The sequence below is a fragment of the Plectropomus leopardus genome, chromosome 24 (genome assembly GCF_008729295.1).
Source record: "Plectropomus leopardus isolate mb chromosome 24, YSFRI_Pleo_2.0, whole genome shotgun sequence".
Classification (NCBI taxonomy): domain Eukaryota; kingdom Metazoa; phylum Chordata; class Actinopteri; order Perciformes; family Serranidae; genus Plectropomus; species Plectropomus leopardus.
The window spans coordinates 3,926,745-3,943,742 of record NC_056486.1 but is presented as its reverse complement, the minus strand read 5'-3'; the positions used below and the strand labels follow the sequence as shown (position 1 = coordinate 3,943,742).

The 16,998-nt window shown below is 39.1% G+C and overlaps 1 protein-coding gene across 1 annotated transcript in view; it reads left to right on the top strand.

Moving 5' to 3' along the window:
• The window catches only part of LOC121962626 (neural cell adhesion molecule 2-like), a 337,501-nt gene extending 320,795 nt beyond the window's left edge, over positions 1 to 16,706 (top strand). Inside the window, exons 16-17 of the mRNA XM_042512843.1 lie at positions 1,699 to 1,903; positions 16,319 to 16,706. Coding sequence (XP_042368777.1) covers positions 1,699 to 1,903; positions 16,319 to 16,433 — 320 coding nt within the window. The 3' untranslated portion in view covers positions 16,434 to 16,706. The remainder of the gene's footprint in view (positions 1 to 1,698; positions 1,904 to 16,318) is intronic.
• Positions 16,707 to 16,998: the final 292 nt, after the last annotated feature.

Here is a 16,998-nt window from a genome sequence, read left to right as displayed (position 1 = left end):
CTTAAGGGCACAACTCTATTCAGCTGTGCCTGCTGGGAGCCTCTCTTTGCTGCACTGCCTTCATTTTCTCATTACTTTCAATTGAAAGCAGACCCTGCTGCTGCTTGTTCCCAACAGAGCCAGATGTGTTTTAGAGCGCTGACCGCTCGGAGAGAAAGTATTTCAACTTATGGCTTGAAATACTTGCTTTCTGATTCCCACGTGGATCTGTTTAGTGCTGCAAGCTGCGGAATCAGAGGCGCCCAGCGGACGCAAGGCTGAAGCATCAGTATGGTAATGCTGATGCTCACTGCCTTGAGTTCCATTAAAGCTGAAAAATGCATACTGAAATTCTGCACCTCTGGAACCAGAGATGTCAGAAGGTGCTGCAGAGCTTCAGGCCAAATAAAGAACAAATATGTGTTTTGTTTTGTAGTTTTTGGCCTGGAAAACACTCAAAGCCAGCCAACATTTGTATGAGCGCCCATGATGATGTTGAAAAATGCACCTTACATGGGATTGTCCACAGGTTCCATATAAGGTACCCCAAGAGTGAGTCCTAAAATCTAGAAATTAGTTGGTATTTCAGTACTCCTGGTTCCCTCCTCTCAAAGTCAGTGTGTTTTTTTGAATGTGTTACTCATTAGAAATTAGGTCTGTGGTTAACACACACCTAAGAGACTTTCATGTTTTGTTGTATGACATAAAATACGTCAGTACATAGCCAGCTTCCAAACTGAAAGCAGACTGTAAAGAAACACAGGATGTGTCTGGTTATCGCGGAGACGACTGAAACATTTTGAAGAAACGTGAATTGATTGCTGCTTCTGTCAAGCGAAACTCTTCAAAAGTGTTGAATGCTTAAACGTAAATCAGAATGGCTACTTATATACAGTATGTGGTGTTGCACATCAATCTAGCCTAATATGTGTTGTGGAAATAATTAGAAGTGCAAAACCAGATTTTTCTGATGCACACTCACATTTCTTTTCTGTCTACAATAGTGACCATAAGGCATTTCGGGGCAATACAGAACAAAAAAAACATTTCTTTATAGTTTCTGGCCTTGAAAACATTCATAGATTGTTTTGTCAAAAGATTAAAGTTCTTAAACAGGTAGGAAGCTGCAGAGCTTTTAATATTACAAATCAATCAACAAAAGCCTTTCTGCACAGTAGATCTCCTTTCATTCATTTATTGAATGTCGTTTTCCATTGACTGTATATAATAAAAGTTTGTAAGGCGGAAAATGGTTTGTTTTGGAGGAGATTTGGTGGATTCATGCTAATAATCAAGATCCTCCACTGAGGATTGCGTGGAATTCAGGCGTGGTGGATTAGGACTTATCTACGTACTGGAAACCTTCCAAATGGCTCCAGAGGAATTCACTGACCTTCGAGTGGTTTTGAAATAGTAAAGTTTTTCGGGGGTGAGTGAGCTCTTGTTTAGTCCGGCTTTTTTGCTCTAAAACTTACAGTACACCCTCCGTGTGTGGATATAGGGGGCCATAGCCAGGAGGCTGACCTTCAGCTGGAGGTCAGGCTTTGTCTCAGCACACTCCATCCTGAGGACACGTCCTTGAACGAGACAAACACCCACTAGCTCTCCACCTGACCCTGACCTCTGTAGGTATCTTTATCTGTGAACCAAAATTGCTAACAGTGTTTTCCCCTCTGTGTGTGTTTGTGTGTCTGCGTGTGTGTTTCACTGCCTTAGCAGAATCCCTGTTCAGCGGCCTGGGGCTGGGGACGGTGGTGGGCCTGGGCCTCGGAGCGCTGCTGCTGCTCCTTGTGCTGGTGGATGTCAGCTGCTTCTTCCTGCGTCACTGCGGCCTGCTGATGTGCATCACGCGCACGCTGTGCAGCAAGAAAACAGCCACCAGCGGCAAGGGCAAAGAAATAGAAGAGGGCAAGGCCGCCTACCTGTGAGTTCTCGTTTATATTGTTCTGTTTTCCAGTAACGTTAGCTCTTTCAATCGAAGGTTTTAAATTCTGTGGTTACAGTTGGGTTGTATCAATGTTTGTCAGTCACGAGGTCATTCATGCTTGCAGAGGGAGCATCTGCTGTGGGTGTATCTTGATGCTTGTGGGTAACATTTGGTCACTCTGGCAGCTACTGTTTTTGCTGTTTAATTTTGTGCATCGATGAACTGAAAGTCAATGCAAAGACATCAGATCCAAAATGTTACATAACCAGTTTAAGATGGAAAAAATACCTCCATATTCTTGAGAAATGTGTCAACGATTTTAAGTGTCACAAATTGGTTTTTAATTATTTGTGCTCTTCCTTATTTTGCAAGGTGAAGTTTCACCTTTCAAGAAGATATCATAGCCAGCCCAGGAGCCAGGGAAAAATTTTGGCATTGTGCGTTTCTGCAAATCACAGATTTGTTACATTTTTATGTTTTATACATATCAAAGTTTCAAAGTGTCAAAGCTGTTTGGCTTTGGCTTTTTGACTCAGACAATACTCTTTTCCTTCTGGGATTAATCCACAAAAGCAGCTGTTTTTTACTGAGACTTCATTGCATTTTATGTGGATAATGCCACAAAAAGTAATTGTTTATAATTAAGACAGTGCTGCATTTTCCTGCCGATAAAATGCCAAGACAGGTGGTTGTTTTTTACAGAGACAATACTCCACCAAAAGTGGCATTTTTTTACTGAGATCCTGTATTTCCTGCCGGGATAGTGCCACAAAAAGGTATTGTTTTTTAAGTGGCACATGGCTGCATTTCTGCTTGGGTTGTGCTCCCAAAAGAGTGTCTTTTTCACCAAAACATGATCTCTTCCTAACCAATACCAAGTAGTTCTTGTGCCAAAACCTTACCACTCAATAACCACAGTGTTGTTGAAATGGAAAGATAAATGTATCTGCTACAAAGTAACGTACAAATATAATGTATCCATGCTCTGCAGTAACGTACAATGCCAACATTTATTCTGGCGACTCATGATGTCATGAACACCTTGGAAACCTCTCCTGTGAATGAGAAAAAGAGACTTATTTTTACCGTTTACTGTAGGTACACCTACAACAGCCGCCCAACCACCTTTTCAACCACAGTATGTCTTTGATTATGTCTTATTCACTTCCATCAGTGCGTCTCGTACATGTACGTGCCGTGAGTTCACCTTCGGAGTACCTCGTTTGCATGCGTGCTGTGTACATTCATGCCATGCATGTGTAAAATCTCATCTGTGTGTGCTCCCATGCTTCGTGCTCTGCATTTAAATGACTTAAGCATGCAAATATAGTCAAAAAGTGACCCTCATATCATTGCATGTATGACCAAGAGAAGCAAACACATACTTTTTTCCCGCTTATCAGACAGCGTGCAATTTAAAAGCGTATCCCCGTGAAACTCATAGTACAATCGATTTTCGGATTTAGTCCCAGTGTTATTTTATGCAGGGTGCTCGGCAAACCAAGGTTTTGCGAGATAGCACCCACAGAGTCTGATTCATTGGCCGCAGCAGTGCCATTTTTGTGTTAAAATTGTCAGCGTGCCAGCTCAGTGTCTGGGATGCAGCGAGAGGGCACAGAGAAAGAGGAAGAGGAAGACGAGGAGGAGGAGGGGGGGGTTGACTTTTGCTGAGTCACTAAGCTCACTGTGCTGGAGGGCTGAGTGACTGCCCGCCTGCCTCGACAGCATGCAGAATGTGCCTCAGCTTTATGTTAGCACGGGCGCTGTAGCAGCAACTCACACAGGCATTTACAGGCTGCACGCAGCTCTGTGTTGCCACTGCAACTTCTTTATGGCTGTATTAGAGTTGATAATTTAGTACAGTCACATCACAAACACAAAGCACAGTCGCAGACGTACATTGCGGCGCTGACCTTCACATAAATTGCGGCAGAATGGTGCAGAATGGTCTTGACAGGGAAAGGTGGTAGGGCTATATTTCTTTTACAGTCTTGGTCTTATTATCTGAGTTTTTTCCATCACTCATTTCAATATGATTTCTCTCCTGCAGATTTTTTTCGCTGAGATTCATAGAGACCGATGCTTTAAAATGGAGTTTCTGTTGTTGTTGTTTTCACTCTATTTATTTTACACAACTTCTTTTACAAAGATACATGCAGATACATAGACAAAGAAATGAAATAACAAAACTTAAAAAAAGAAGACAAAAAACAGAAAGCAAAACAAAAAAAAAGTTTCTGACATCTTTTTCTGATGAATATGGTCTTTTCCAAAAATAATAAAAAGTTGTTTGATGGACAATTTTTTAAGAAGAATTTACCAAAAATATCAAGAAGACTACTTGAAGATTACCTGAACATTTGCAAATTAAGATAATAATGAAATAAATTGAAAAATAACTAAATTTGCAGTTTTCTGGCCATTTCTTGCCAAGTTGGACATTGCCTCTTTTCCCTCAATAAAACCAATTTACTTAGGGTTCGAATGTGTAAATAATGCAAGAAAATTACCTGAAAATTAGTTTCTAAAAAAGAGGTAAAACAATAAACAAGGAAAGTGCAAACAAAGTGCAATTTAAAACATATCTAATTATGGTCACTATAAAAATATTTTTGGTGACAATTTCCCCCTAGCTTTTTAAAAATAATTTTCCAAATCAACTGATTTCTTGCACTGTGTGGCACATTTCTCGCCAAGTTGATCATTGCCTTTTTTTCTTTGTTTTTAAAAGGAATAACATTTTTTAAAAAAGTTCAAAATTAATAAAAAACACAAGAGATTTACACAAAAAAGACACAAAAAAGTAAATGACCCAAACAAAGTGATTAAAATAATACTAATTATGTTAGATATGTGGAAATGTGAATACAATTATAATATATAAGAAGAATCAACTAATTCTTGTAATTTTTCAAGACATTTTTTCCCAAGTTGCTCATTGCCTTTTTTCCCATGTTTTTGGAAGAAATCAAACCAATTTGCTTGCACATGAATACTAATATAGATGTAGGTTTCAGAGGTTTATTTTTGGGCTCTGGGACCAATTGCTTACTTGCTTGTTCATCTTTTGACATGTCGCAGAAATGTGTGTTCATACACATTTTGTCACTGCAATGAGAGATTAACTCTATATATGCACAGTCCAGGTGCAATTGATTACAACAACAATGTCAACATGTAGCCAGAAGCCAGAAAACTTTCTGATGCAACTGGTTTCTCTGCGTCTCCAGAGAAATTGGTTTCATAACTGATAGGAATGATGGCCACAGCTGCAAAAACAAGACCCTGGTTGTATAAAAATTGAGTTTTTCTTTGAGCGAGATGAGTGTGGAGAGAATGAACTAATGCGGTCACCACCCAACGTCTACACCACTGAGAGTAATGAGATAACGCTTGAGGTAATATAAAGCTCAGACACTCCTACTGAGTTTGCAAGATGTCAATAGTGCAAGACTGAAGATGCTGAGTGGTAATAAGTTGTAGGGACCAGCAAACCGTGCGCGGCAATATCAATGATATCGATAAAAGTGTACACAGTGATGAATAGCATGAGGTGACTTTTAAATTAGGAGGGTGATAAGTAGCAGAGATGAGAGGCTGTTTGTGTTGGGTGTGTTTCGAGGTTGTGAGATGAGGTGTGTGGGCTGGAAATCTGGAGATGACAGGTGGTGCAGCTCTGACAAATTTTGAAGACACGTGTTTCTGGGTCGTCGGAGTCATAGATGCCCATTTTCTCACCTCGATGCGGTGCTGAGGCTTAGCAGGGAGTGGCCAGCAGCCAAGTGCCCTCTCAGCAGTGCAGCTGAAACTTTGAGGCCAAGTCGAAGCAGTAGACCGACAGATGATGGAGGATGTGAAGGTGTCTTTCTATTATGAATCTGTCGAATTGCGCCAAGATCAGTCAGGACACGCTGGTCTTTGTAATTGCCTCAGGAAAAGTTGAAAGGTGTTCGCAGTGCCCCCATTGACTTCAAAAGTCAATCCGCACTTCCAGCTTTTGGGTGTTAAGTGTAAGTTCTTGACCATGTGCTGTGAAGTCCGTCAGCCCAATGGACAGATGAAAAAGACTGGCACATTTTGATTCTGGACAGGTTAACAGAGCTGTGGTCAGTGAAGCACGCGGGCATATCTGACTTCAGCCCAGTCCCCAGAATAAAATGTTGGCACTGTACTTTCTTGCAAACCACGGATATGCTACACTTGTATTAAACATATGATGTATTTCAGATTACATGTTTATGAGCTGACTGCCTTATCAAGAGGAGGGGATAGTGGATAGTGTGATAGTTTGACACTATTGAGACGGCTGCCGGGCAGCAGACAGCAGCAGATCCCTTTTCAAGACCAACAGTATTTTTTTTAGTGAGTTTGGGACATTTTCAGGAGTGTTGTTGGTGTGTTGCTACAAAAACAGGGTTGTTTTTTTAAGAGGTGTTAGGACATTTCCGGCAATATTTTTTTAATGAGAGGTTAGGACAATTCCAGCTTCATTTCCAGCTGTGTGTCGTGACAAAAATGTATATTTTTTAACAAGAGGCTGGGACATTTTCAGGAGTGTTTATAGTGACAAAACTGGGTATTTTTTAATGAGATGTCAGGACATTTCCAGTAGTTGAAATATTTCCACTCAGATATTTTACAAATGTAACATCACAGTTTGCAGAAAATGCCAACCTCTATTCTGGTGTTTGGATAAATGGCTTCATATATGCTGTTTAATAAGCCTTGTAGTCCTGAGCTTTAGCCAATATTCAGGCAGTTTAAAGTAAGACAATTCAAAGTATAGATATAGGTTTTTCACCTCAAGTCTTTGGATGTATTACTGTCTATAAATTTCGCTCTGCACCCGCTTTTCTCAGCAATGTCTCAGGGCACATTTCGCAGATTCACTGATGGTGATATTCACAGCGGCAAATCCAGTCCCACCCTGTCAGTCAGTGATCCAGGAATAGATTTGCGCACCAGTCTGGCCCTTCAGTCGTCTCACAGCGAGCACCTGAGGGACAGTGTCACACAGAAGTTCAGTCTCGACTTAAATACAGAACTAAATGTGCTATTATTGGAATAGTCCTGGGCTGATATTCAACCATCAGGTTACAGAAAGTTCATGTCGAGCAAAGTGTCACTTCCCTTTTTGCTGCAATTTTAAATACACTTTCAAGCCCAGACATATATACCTGCAATAGAAGAGTCTGTCCATAAATTGACACAGTACGATACTGTGTTAAGGCACAATGACAGTTTATATGTTTAGATGACGCAGGGGGTTTGTGCCGACGTCAGTAAACAGTTTTGTGTTTACTCAGACTTCAATGGTTAGAGGAGAGGCTCACTGACAGAACTTTGAGTGTCTTTATACTCTGATGATTCACTGCAGGAAATAAAAAAACAGAACGCTACATTATAGTTAAGTCTCCTGTATCCTGCAGCGATAGAAAGATAAAAAAACATTTCGACAAGAGTGCCAAACAGTGAACAAAAATACATACTTTGAGTTGCAATTTGATTTTTTTATCTGGCCTTTTTTTCAGTTTATACAGTGATGGATTGCTTTTTGTCCACTAACAATGTGCAGTTTAAAACAAATGTTGTAGAAGAAAGAAGGAAAAAGCTATTCACTCAACCACAACGGCCTCAGGTCTTACAGATGAAACAAGCTGCAGCCTCCAGGATTCATCTGTTTATACAGACTTCACCCCCATTAATGTCACAATCTGGTGTCTTGAACTTTCAGAATCTGTTTGCTAAGAAATAAGACTTGTGTACATGTTTGGTAAAAGTTGTAGTTACTATAAAAAAGGGGAATTTCGCTGGGTAACCACACCTGCATCCCATTAGCTATCAATATTTTAAGATGTTTCAAGGATTTCAAGATGTTTCTAGGATTTTATGACATTTCTAGGATTTTAGGATATTTTAGGATTTTATTGCATTTACATCAGGATATTTATTGCATTTAATGATGTTATTTGGATTTTAGGACATTTCAAGGACTTTACATAGATAGATACATACTTTTTATTTTTCCCTGTGGAGAACTTAATGGATATGAATAATGGATTGTTTCTAGGATTTTTGGAAATTTCTAGGACTTTCAGACATTTTTAGGATTTTTGTAACTTTCTAGGTTTTTAAGACCTTTCTGGGTTTTTAAGACCTTTCTGGGTTTTTAAGTTTTAGGACGTCTCTAGGATTTTAGGATATTTTTAGCATTTTATTACATTAGGGGATTAGCCAGGAGCTTTGTCAGGGGCTGTGGGGGATACTCCACTGGCAGTTTTTTGATAAACAAGCTCTATTTTGATGCTGTTTTATGTACTCTGGCACCTTATGTAAACTAAAAGTACAAAAAAAATCCTAGTGTGAAGCACTTTATTTTTATTGTGAACTGGAAGATTGTTGGAGGGCCATCCGGCACCCTACTTGGCCCACAGGCCGTGAGTTGAGTATAACTGTTATATGTTGTCTGGATAATTATGTATTCATTGATTTGAGGAATGAGAACTTGGGATGATTTTATTTGCTCCCTTTATACACTATATTATGGTAAGCAGAGTGAAGCATGTTCCTGTCAGAAGACAAGAAAAATTCACATACATAAACATTTAGTTTGGGGATGTTGTGTTGCAGAAAATTAAGTCAAAAGCACAGTGAATTAATTAAAAGTGATGGATTGTAACTGCTTCGGTCAGTCATCCATGATTGGATACCCTACTGTAATTACTGCTTTGTGCTACAATGCATTTTATTATGCAAGCAGGCACATTTTCTCTTTTGTCATGTTAGTAAAAAAATACACATCATTACAGGGGTGCAGCGACTCTTGAATATGCAAACTTTTTAGGAGACTAGACAGTTTGTGTTATTGACATGAGCACTTACATTTAAAATTCTGGAGCAGCAGACTCAGACGTGTGACATTTAATTAAGTTTGATTTTGCAGTGTGCCTTCTTAACTCCAGAGCAAACAAAAAGGCTGGTTGTCTGGAGAAGCTAAAAGGTTTTGTAGGGAGGACTGAGAAAAGAGACTTACAGGTCATGTAACAAGGTCTCTGAACTGCCAAAGCGTCCATCAGCAGCTCTGTCAAAGTGTCCTTGAGTGAGAAATCCACGTCGACGCTCCCTCTAAGATCCTGGATGTCAGTGATGATAAAACGTCTGCTGAAGAGTGAATGTAAATGTAAAGATTCGGTGTAAACAAACACCTCTGCACTGTTGTGTGGTTTAGACCCGGGGCCACCTAATTTATCTCTGTGAAAAGCAGGGTTTGTAGTCAGGCCTGGCATCGATGGCCTTGTGTTTAATTAACGTCGGCAGAGGGAAGAACAAGTTGCCCCTGCTGTGCTTTAGTGTCACTTAGAAGCGAACAGATTACAAACACACATCTGCATTCACACTCTCATATCTCCGCAGCCCGACATGAGGTGCACACAGCTGCTGGCTCTTGCGACATTATCAAAGGGAGCTTGTCAAGACCCAGTAGCATTTCTGTTTGCTTTGTGTCCCAAACAATATTTTAAATGGAACTTCTGAGGGAGCGTGTGTGTGTGTTAATGGTGAGTAACTCTTGCAGAAAGATTTGGGTCTATTACAGCATCCCAATCACCAAAAATATGTTGGCACTGTGCAATTCTGTAAACCACAGATAGGTTACATTTGTGCAATTTTTTGGGTGACAGATACGTTGACACTTTTTCACACTGTGGTGAAGGTGTGGTTAGGTTAAGACACAAAACGACCTTAGCTATGGTTTAAAGAAAGATGTGTTATGTGTGTGTTATGTTTTGGCTTAAACACAAATGCAGCTGAAGAAACAGGGACAGGTTGCCGAAAAACACCTAGGTTTGGTGTCTAAAATGCCACATTGTGTTGGTAAAAAAACACCCAGATTCGATTCGGAAGTTGAACCCATTCAGAACCCCCGTCCATTTCAATGGACATCCATGGAGAAAGGATTCAGGCTAAATCACCGTCATATATATTCCACCTATTATAGGCACCTCTCTTTGTTTATCTAATCTTAAATTCATCAAATGAAGTGCCATATTGCTGTTTTCCAAACTACCCTACCTGCAATCCTGTTGCTATTGTCATGGATTAATGTTATGTCCGGCCATTAAACACACGCCCATTCTCTGTTGAAGAGAGAACATTAACCATTAAACAAAAAGTAAAACTGACTGCAGGGGGTTTTGGCTTTATGTATCTATTGTATTTTTTTTATAGATAGTCATGGAAAAATAGTCAAAAAAACAAAGTGACTGGCCTGGATACATACGGAAAAGCCATTTTACAGTTTGGCATCCTTGAATCTTATTGAAAATTGACCTCTGGAAGTGAGTAATTTAGATAGGTAATGATCTGGGTCTGGGCCTGTGTCTTGGGTGACACTGGCACACCAGTGGCGACTTGGGTGCTGCAGGGTGCTGTGCATTTAACGTCAAGTTTCAATTTATCTGCTACATTATAACATGAAATATAACATATCCCTGGTCTGCAGAAATGTACAATGCAAATATTTCTCGCGATGGGGTTTGGAAAAAACTCTTGTACCACCTTTTATTCAAGAGCTTTCCATAGCTCTATATGCCCAAAGTGAAGCTGGGACGCTCAATCAGTCATTTCAGATGTAGTTAATATGTTTAAAACGTGGGAGATTTCACTTCACCTCACACACCAGAGGAGAAAAACAATGCAGGGTGTCTTCTGATGATGAAGTGAAACAGATTAGGAAAGTAAAGATTCTTATATTCAGTTTACTGACGCATCAGCAGTTCCTTGCTTAGTGTATCAACTTTTTAATGACAAACTGTATTGATATGTTGCTTCAGTAATGCATTGGTGGTTCCCATCATTTGGCATCCACATTCAGGAAAGCGGAAACAGCGAGCTGCCAGGAACTTCCCATATGTTGAGAAAACCTCCCCATCTGAACATAAGTCCAATCTGGGTTTGCATGAAGCTAATGGGACATGAAATTGGCTCCACTGTGCAGAAACTTTAACATCCACCAATCAACCAAAGGGGAACCCCCTCTGGCCACTTGCAATATTTGGGCTTATTAGGTCCAGTATCACGCAGGGCTGCTGCTTTACATTCATGATCTCAGTGAAGAACTCCCCTGGAGATGGTTAACATGACTATTTGGGGGTGATTTTGCACTGATGTGGAGTGCCTTTTAAAATTGGCTATTCACTGTTTGAGTCATAAAAGCTCCAATACTGTGAAACAGCATTCAGATCATCATTGGACAGTGAAACTTTCCACTGTGGCAACATCTTGGTCCTATTTAAACACTCTTTAGTACATGGTCTGAAGTGCATGGTGCAAGTGACGTGTCCAACTTCACTTTTGCTTGTTAAATCTCTGTGCAGGATAAGGTAGACTCTGCAAAGTGGGGAGGCAAGTGATTTTCTGCTGTGAGTAATGTAGTAAGAGCAGTCAAAATGTTAGCTGAGTTGGTTTGAAACTAGGTGGTTTCCATCCAAATGTAGCTCAAATTTAAACCGAATTTTTAGAAAAGGCGAATTTATGCACTTTTCTATCCCACTGCTGATTCTCAACTCAATTTTATTGATGGGGCACCTTTCATACAAACATGTAGCCCAAGGTGCTTCACATAGCCAAATTAGAAAAAACACAGACACAACTTAAAGGATAAACAACTTTAGAGTATTCCAAGCCAAGAAAATAAGAGGCAAAAAAAACAACAAATACTAAAAAGTCTAGACAATAAAAAAAAAAAAAAATAAAAATTTAAAAGGAAAAACTAATAATTAAATGGCGACTTAAAAGAGCAACAGTCAAACCTCAAATGCAGAAAAATGATGGATGTGTAATAATAGAGCACAAATAGTGTTTTAAACTAGTGTTTTTTTAGTGTTACAGCTCTGTGCTCTTTGAAGAGTTTGTGAATTTGTTTCCAAAAAACAAAACTTTTCTGATGACAAAAGGAGATTTTTTTTCAATGTTAGTGTTTCCACTCAGGTTTTTTTATGCATCACTTTGCGCCAGGTGTAAAACAGGGCTCTAGGCCTTTAAATAGTGAAGACACACCAGTTATTGTCATTATCAACTAATTCTTATCTAACATTTGATCGAACATCAGTAAAATTGAAAATTCCACTCAAGGAATATTAAATGAATCATTCAGAGACATTTGATCTCATATATTCAGTTGCCCAGTCATATATTTTGGGTTTGTTCTCAGTCAGAGCACAAGAAACCTTGAATGCAAATTATTTTCTGTTTTATGGGAAGGGAAGAGGGAGAAGAAAGAGGGAACAGAGCAGAACCTCGAGTCGAAGAAGCATTGATGAATGGATGTTTTATGCTTCTCATGTAAGGTGACGAACAAGTCATGAATGATTAACTGGAGTTGGAATTACAAGAAAATAAGATGCAGGACGACTCTGTGAGCAGCGAAAGTTTGCAATGCTGTTAGCCCGGTAGAGACCAACTTAAATCTACATCTGCTTCGGTCCAAATCTCTTGATAGAATTGCAAAAACATACACAGAGAGAACACAAAATGAGGGACAGTGTTGTTGGAGAATCCAGGTAAAAGCCCCATTCCCTTATTGATTTCCCTTATTAAATCTATTCCAATCCCAAAAGATGCTCTGCACAAGAAAGGATTTGGAAGCTTTGATGTGCAAAAACGGGCTGCAACTCAATAGTTTCCTCGTATTTTGCACTCTCAGTGTTTATTGTTGTCTGTGTCTTTTGTTGTTAAGGCGTCGGAGCAAGCTGGGGACAAATTGCCTTGAGACGTCCCTTGCTGAAAATTCAGCACAGGGCTTTATTTCCAAAATGAAACGACAAAAGATAGACAACTGTTCATTCCACGTGGGGTCCGTGTATGGCTCATATTTTCACAATGAATGTGTCCCTGTTGGTTTGTCAATGAGTGCTTTTTGGTTTTGGCTGCAGTATTGTAGTGGCTACAACGAATAAAACTGACTGCTTGCTGATAAATTATTTTAAATCTCAGTCCTGCAGATGTACAAATGCATCTAACTGTGTTGATACAGCATGCAAACAACAATGGCTGTAGCACAGAAAAGCTTTTCTTGTGTTGCATTGAGACCCTTTTCAAAAGCATTTAAACCTTTGAAACCTGAACATATTGGTTTGATTTCTTTATTTAAATGACATGAAAGTCCTTTTAGGAAAGGGGTGGGGATGTTAAGAAAACTTCATTTATGATTTTGTATTTAAAATTGCTACAAAAACAAAATATATGTTATTTAATTGATTTTTTAGCACAATTTTCCACACCATCTTTTTTTCTTACTATTCCTCTTTTTTGTGTTATTTTCAGGTAATTTATTTTTAATTGTTTAACCATTTTTTAAGTTGCTCTTTGCCTTCTCAATATGTTTTTGAAATAAAATCAAGTCAATTTGCTCCAGTTTAAAAGCATTCAATATTTCCCAAATTATTGTCTATTTTAATGTAAGTAAAAAGCATAAAAAAAAAAAATTAAAAAAAAAGGAAAAAGCAGAAGCAAAATTAGAATATAAATGTAGATTATCAAAATAAAGCATGCATCTCATACCAAGCTCTAATATATATATAAGAAATTGCCACTATTTAAGTCACATTAGTCAGTGTATTACTCTCTTTAGACTTTTACCCAGTCTCAATATTAACCGTATCAGGATAAAGTAGTTTTTTGTGCCAGATGCAGACAAAAGCCCTCATACATCATATCACTGGAAACGTCATCGTGGTTAGATTTTCATCTTGTGGCCACATTATCATAAAGATAAAGCTGTGATGTCCTTCTGCAGAATTACTCAGACTCATGGAGGATGAGAGGAGCGAGCGAGAAGAGACAGCGAGCCAATCAAATGGCCTGTGCTTAATAACACAGCAATGTATATTTTATCCTTTTCTTCCCCGGAAAATGAATCAAATCAAAAGCAAATGGGAGATGTGCCAACTCTGAGGAGATGCTATTCAGGTCGACACAGGAAGGAAAAGTACTGTGGCACTGAAAAGGAAACAACGACCAGTCGAGCTGAGAGAACAGTGAGTGAGCAGGACTGACAGGACAAACTTAAGACACTGATGGTGATCTGAATGTAACACGTTGATAAACTCAAATAACTATTTCTATAGAAATTACTAAACCTGTTTTACATTTAATTCTTGAAGAAAGCTTTGTTTTTCTTGCATGCCTCAACTATGAACAAACAATTTAAAAACTACATTTTTGATTAAATGAAGTCATAGGGGTCCATGTGTAACAACATCAAAATTACCTCAAAACATCTGTTTAAAATTCTCACACAACTCGTGCAGTAAAGTCCCGGTCTCATTTATCCAGTTATGTGCTCAGGACCTCCCAAAAACATGCATTTTCACTAAACCATATATTTTATATTTATATATTTCTGTTATTGGCTCACGACGGATTTCTTTATATGGTCATCTTCTCCAGTCACTGCTGCATGCTAACATAGAAGAACTGGGTTTGCTAATGTTGTTATTTTTTTTTCTCTATTTTTTCTTTCAATTTTGGATCTCTGCTGTAACTGAAACTTTTACTGGTGAATTTTTTGGTAAAAACTACCTCTGTACTTACAGTCATTCCCCAGCTGCAAGAACACTGCTACATGTAGCTACATGCTAACATCTTGGTTGATGATGTTGTTAAGTTTTCCTGATTTTGGGTAATATTCTTGCAGGAACATGTATGTTTGTGTTTAAAAGCTTTTATTGGTGATTTTTCACAGTAGAGAGTTCCGCTATACAATGTTAAGAAAGTGCTGCTTTACTTACTCACTACATTACAGTCATTCTCAGGTTGCAAGTACACTGTTACATGTAGCTACATGCTAACATCGAATATTTAATCTTGGTTACCGATGTTCATTTCCCCTTCTCTGGTTCATATTCCTGCTGGAACGTGAACGTGAATTGTGAAGATTGCTTTTCTTTGTGATTTGGTGAACAGAGTGGGCTTTTTCGTGAGTGGGCTTTTTTTAACGCAGAGTTTCAGAGAAAGGGTGAATACAGGTGTTACAGCATAGACAGTGTTAAGAAAATAAAGTGTTTTTTGACCATGAAAACATGTAAATGTGCTCCAGTAGAACCAGTGAATACAAATATGAACCTGAAAATTAGCACAATATATTTAGGTACCCTTTAGGCTACAGAAAAGATTCTTGATTTGTTTAAATATTGGCAGTAAACACAACTTATCTGATGCTCAAAGTCTGCATCGGCTTTTTTCTGTATTTAACCAAGACCATGATCTTTCTCTCCCCAGAGAATCCAGCAACTGCCTGCCAAGTCATGTTTGGTCGTGACTGTTCATGCACAGCTCCGTTCTCAGCCAGCAGATGATCTATGCATTGGAAATAAATAAAACAAAAGCATACAACCTGATCATTATTTTAGGTCGGGTGTCCTATCATCCAGGTCAAAGTGAAGCATGAATATGAATAATGTGTTTCTTTAGGCCTGTGTCCAGCCCTGTGGAGGCTTTTATATTTAATATCCCTGCTGCCTTTTCACTTCAATTAAATTCAGCTTTATTAATCCCAATGGGGGCGACTCATTCATGCACCAAAAGGTCTAAAAGGTGATTACTGGTGGGCTCTAAAGCAGGAAGTACACATTTTGTGGAGAAACCATTAAGCCCACACACAGTCATGGCAGTAATTCAGTAATTTAGCCACCATTTACAGTATGTGCCTGCTTCATACAATAACATCCCCTAGGTCAGGGATACTCAACTTGCTTTGCTTGGGGGCCACTTTTGCAAAATGACAGGAGGCCAGGGGCCAGTCGCAGGAACTCAACAGATATAGTTTTTTAAATTTAAGGACATTTCTATGATTTGAGGATGTTTCTAGGATTTGGGGGGATTTTTATGATTTTAGGTCGTTTCTAGGATATAAGAAGTTTCTATGATTTCTTGGATTTTAGGACAGTTCTAGGAATTTAGGTTGTGTCTAGGCTTTTGGGAGAATCTAGGATTTTAGGTTCTGTCAAAGATTTAAGGACGACCCTAGCATTTCAAGAAGTTTCTAGAATTTTAAGACATTTAGGATTTTTTTTAGGATTTTAGGACATTAGGGGCTTAGCTAGGACCTCTGTGTGGGGCTGATAAACAAGCTCTATATTTGATGCTGTTTTTGCTAAAAGTAAAAAATCAAATCTAGTGTGACTCACTTTATTTTTATTGTGAATTAGGATGTAGCTGGGGGGGCAGATTTGGCCTGCAGGCCATAAGTTGAGTATCACTGCTGTAGGTGGTCACTCTCCAGTCCATGTGTGTTCACATTAATCGTGTGTGTGCTCTAAGTTCCTGCAATTAACCAACATCAAAGCATACAAACCTGAAATCAATTCCTGTGCTCCTTTTCTTTCTTTCCTGTTTTTTTGTTTCCCTCCACAGGAAGCTACCGCTGAAGGAAGAAAATGGCAAAGAGTCTCTCAAGCCGGATACGATTGAAATCAAAGTGCACAGTGACAACAGCATCCACACAAAGCCTGACGACAGCAAAGCATAAAAGGGTGGCCACCAAAAGAACATTCGGATCACGAGACCAAAACCCAGAGAAACTACAACACTGGAAAATAGTGGAGTAAAATACCATATCTGTTTATAACAATGCCCCAGTGACAGGCATGTGTAAATACAAATAATAGGGAGAAAATAGAGAGGAAGGGTCAACCTTTTAGACACCCTGAGTGATAAATGTATCATGTTCTTAAAAACATGGCGTCAGTGGAAGGCTCTTGTTGATCAATGATTGTATTTTCTTTTTGTTCATGATCATATTTTTTTGTTTTACAGACTCTCATGGTGATAAATCAACCCTGACTATCACTTCATACACAAAGGCAGGCAATGCTAGTATGCTAGTGCACCCCGACGCTCACACCGCTTTTTTTTTTTTTTTTTTTTCGTCACAGCAAATGCATCGGCTGACCCTCACTGCGGGCTATCACAATTATTTAATCGCCTGTTTCCATGCCTGAGTGTTACACTACAGCAACCTTTTGAACGCCTTTAATAGCCGAGCTACGCGTCTGGCTAATGTGAGGCAAATGCTGAAGCCATTGTGTTCCAAG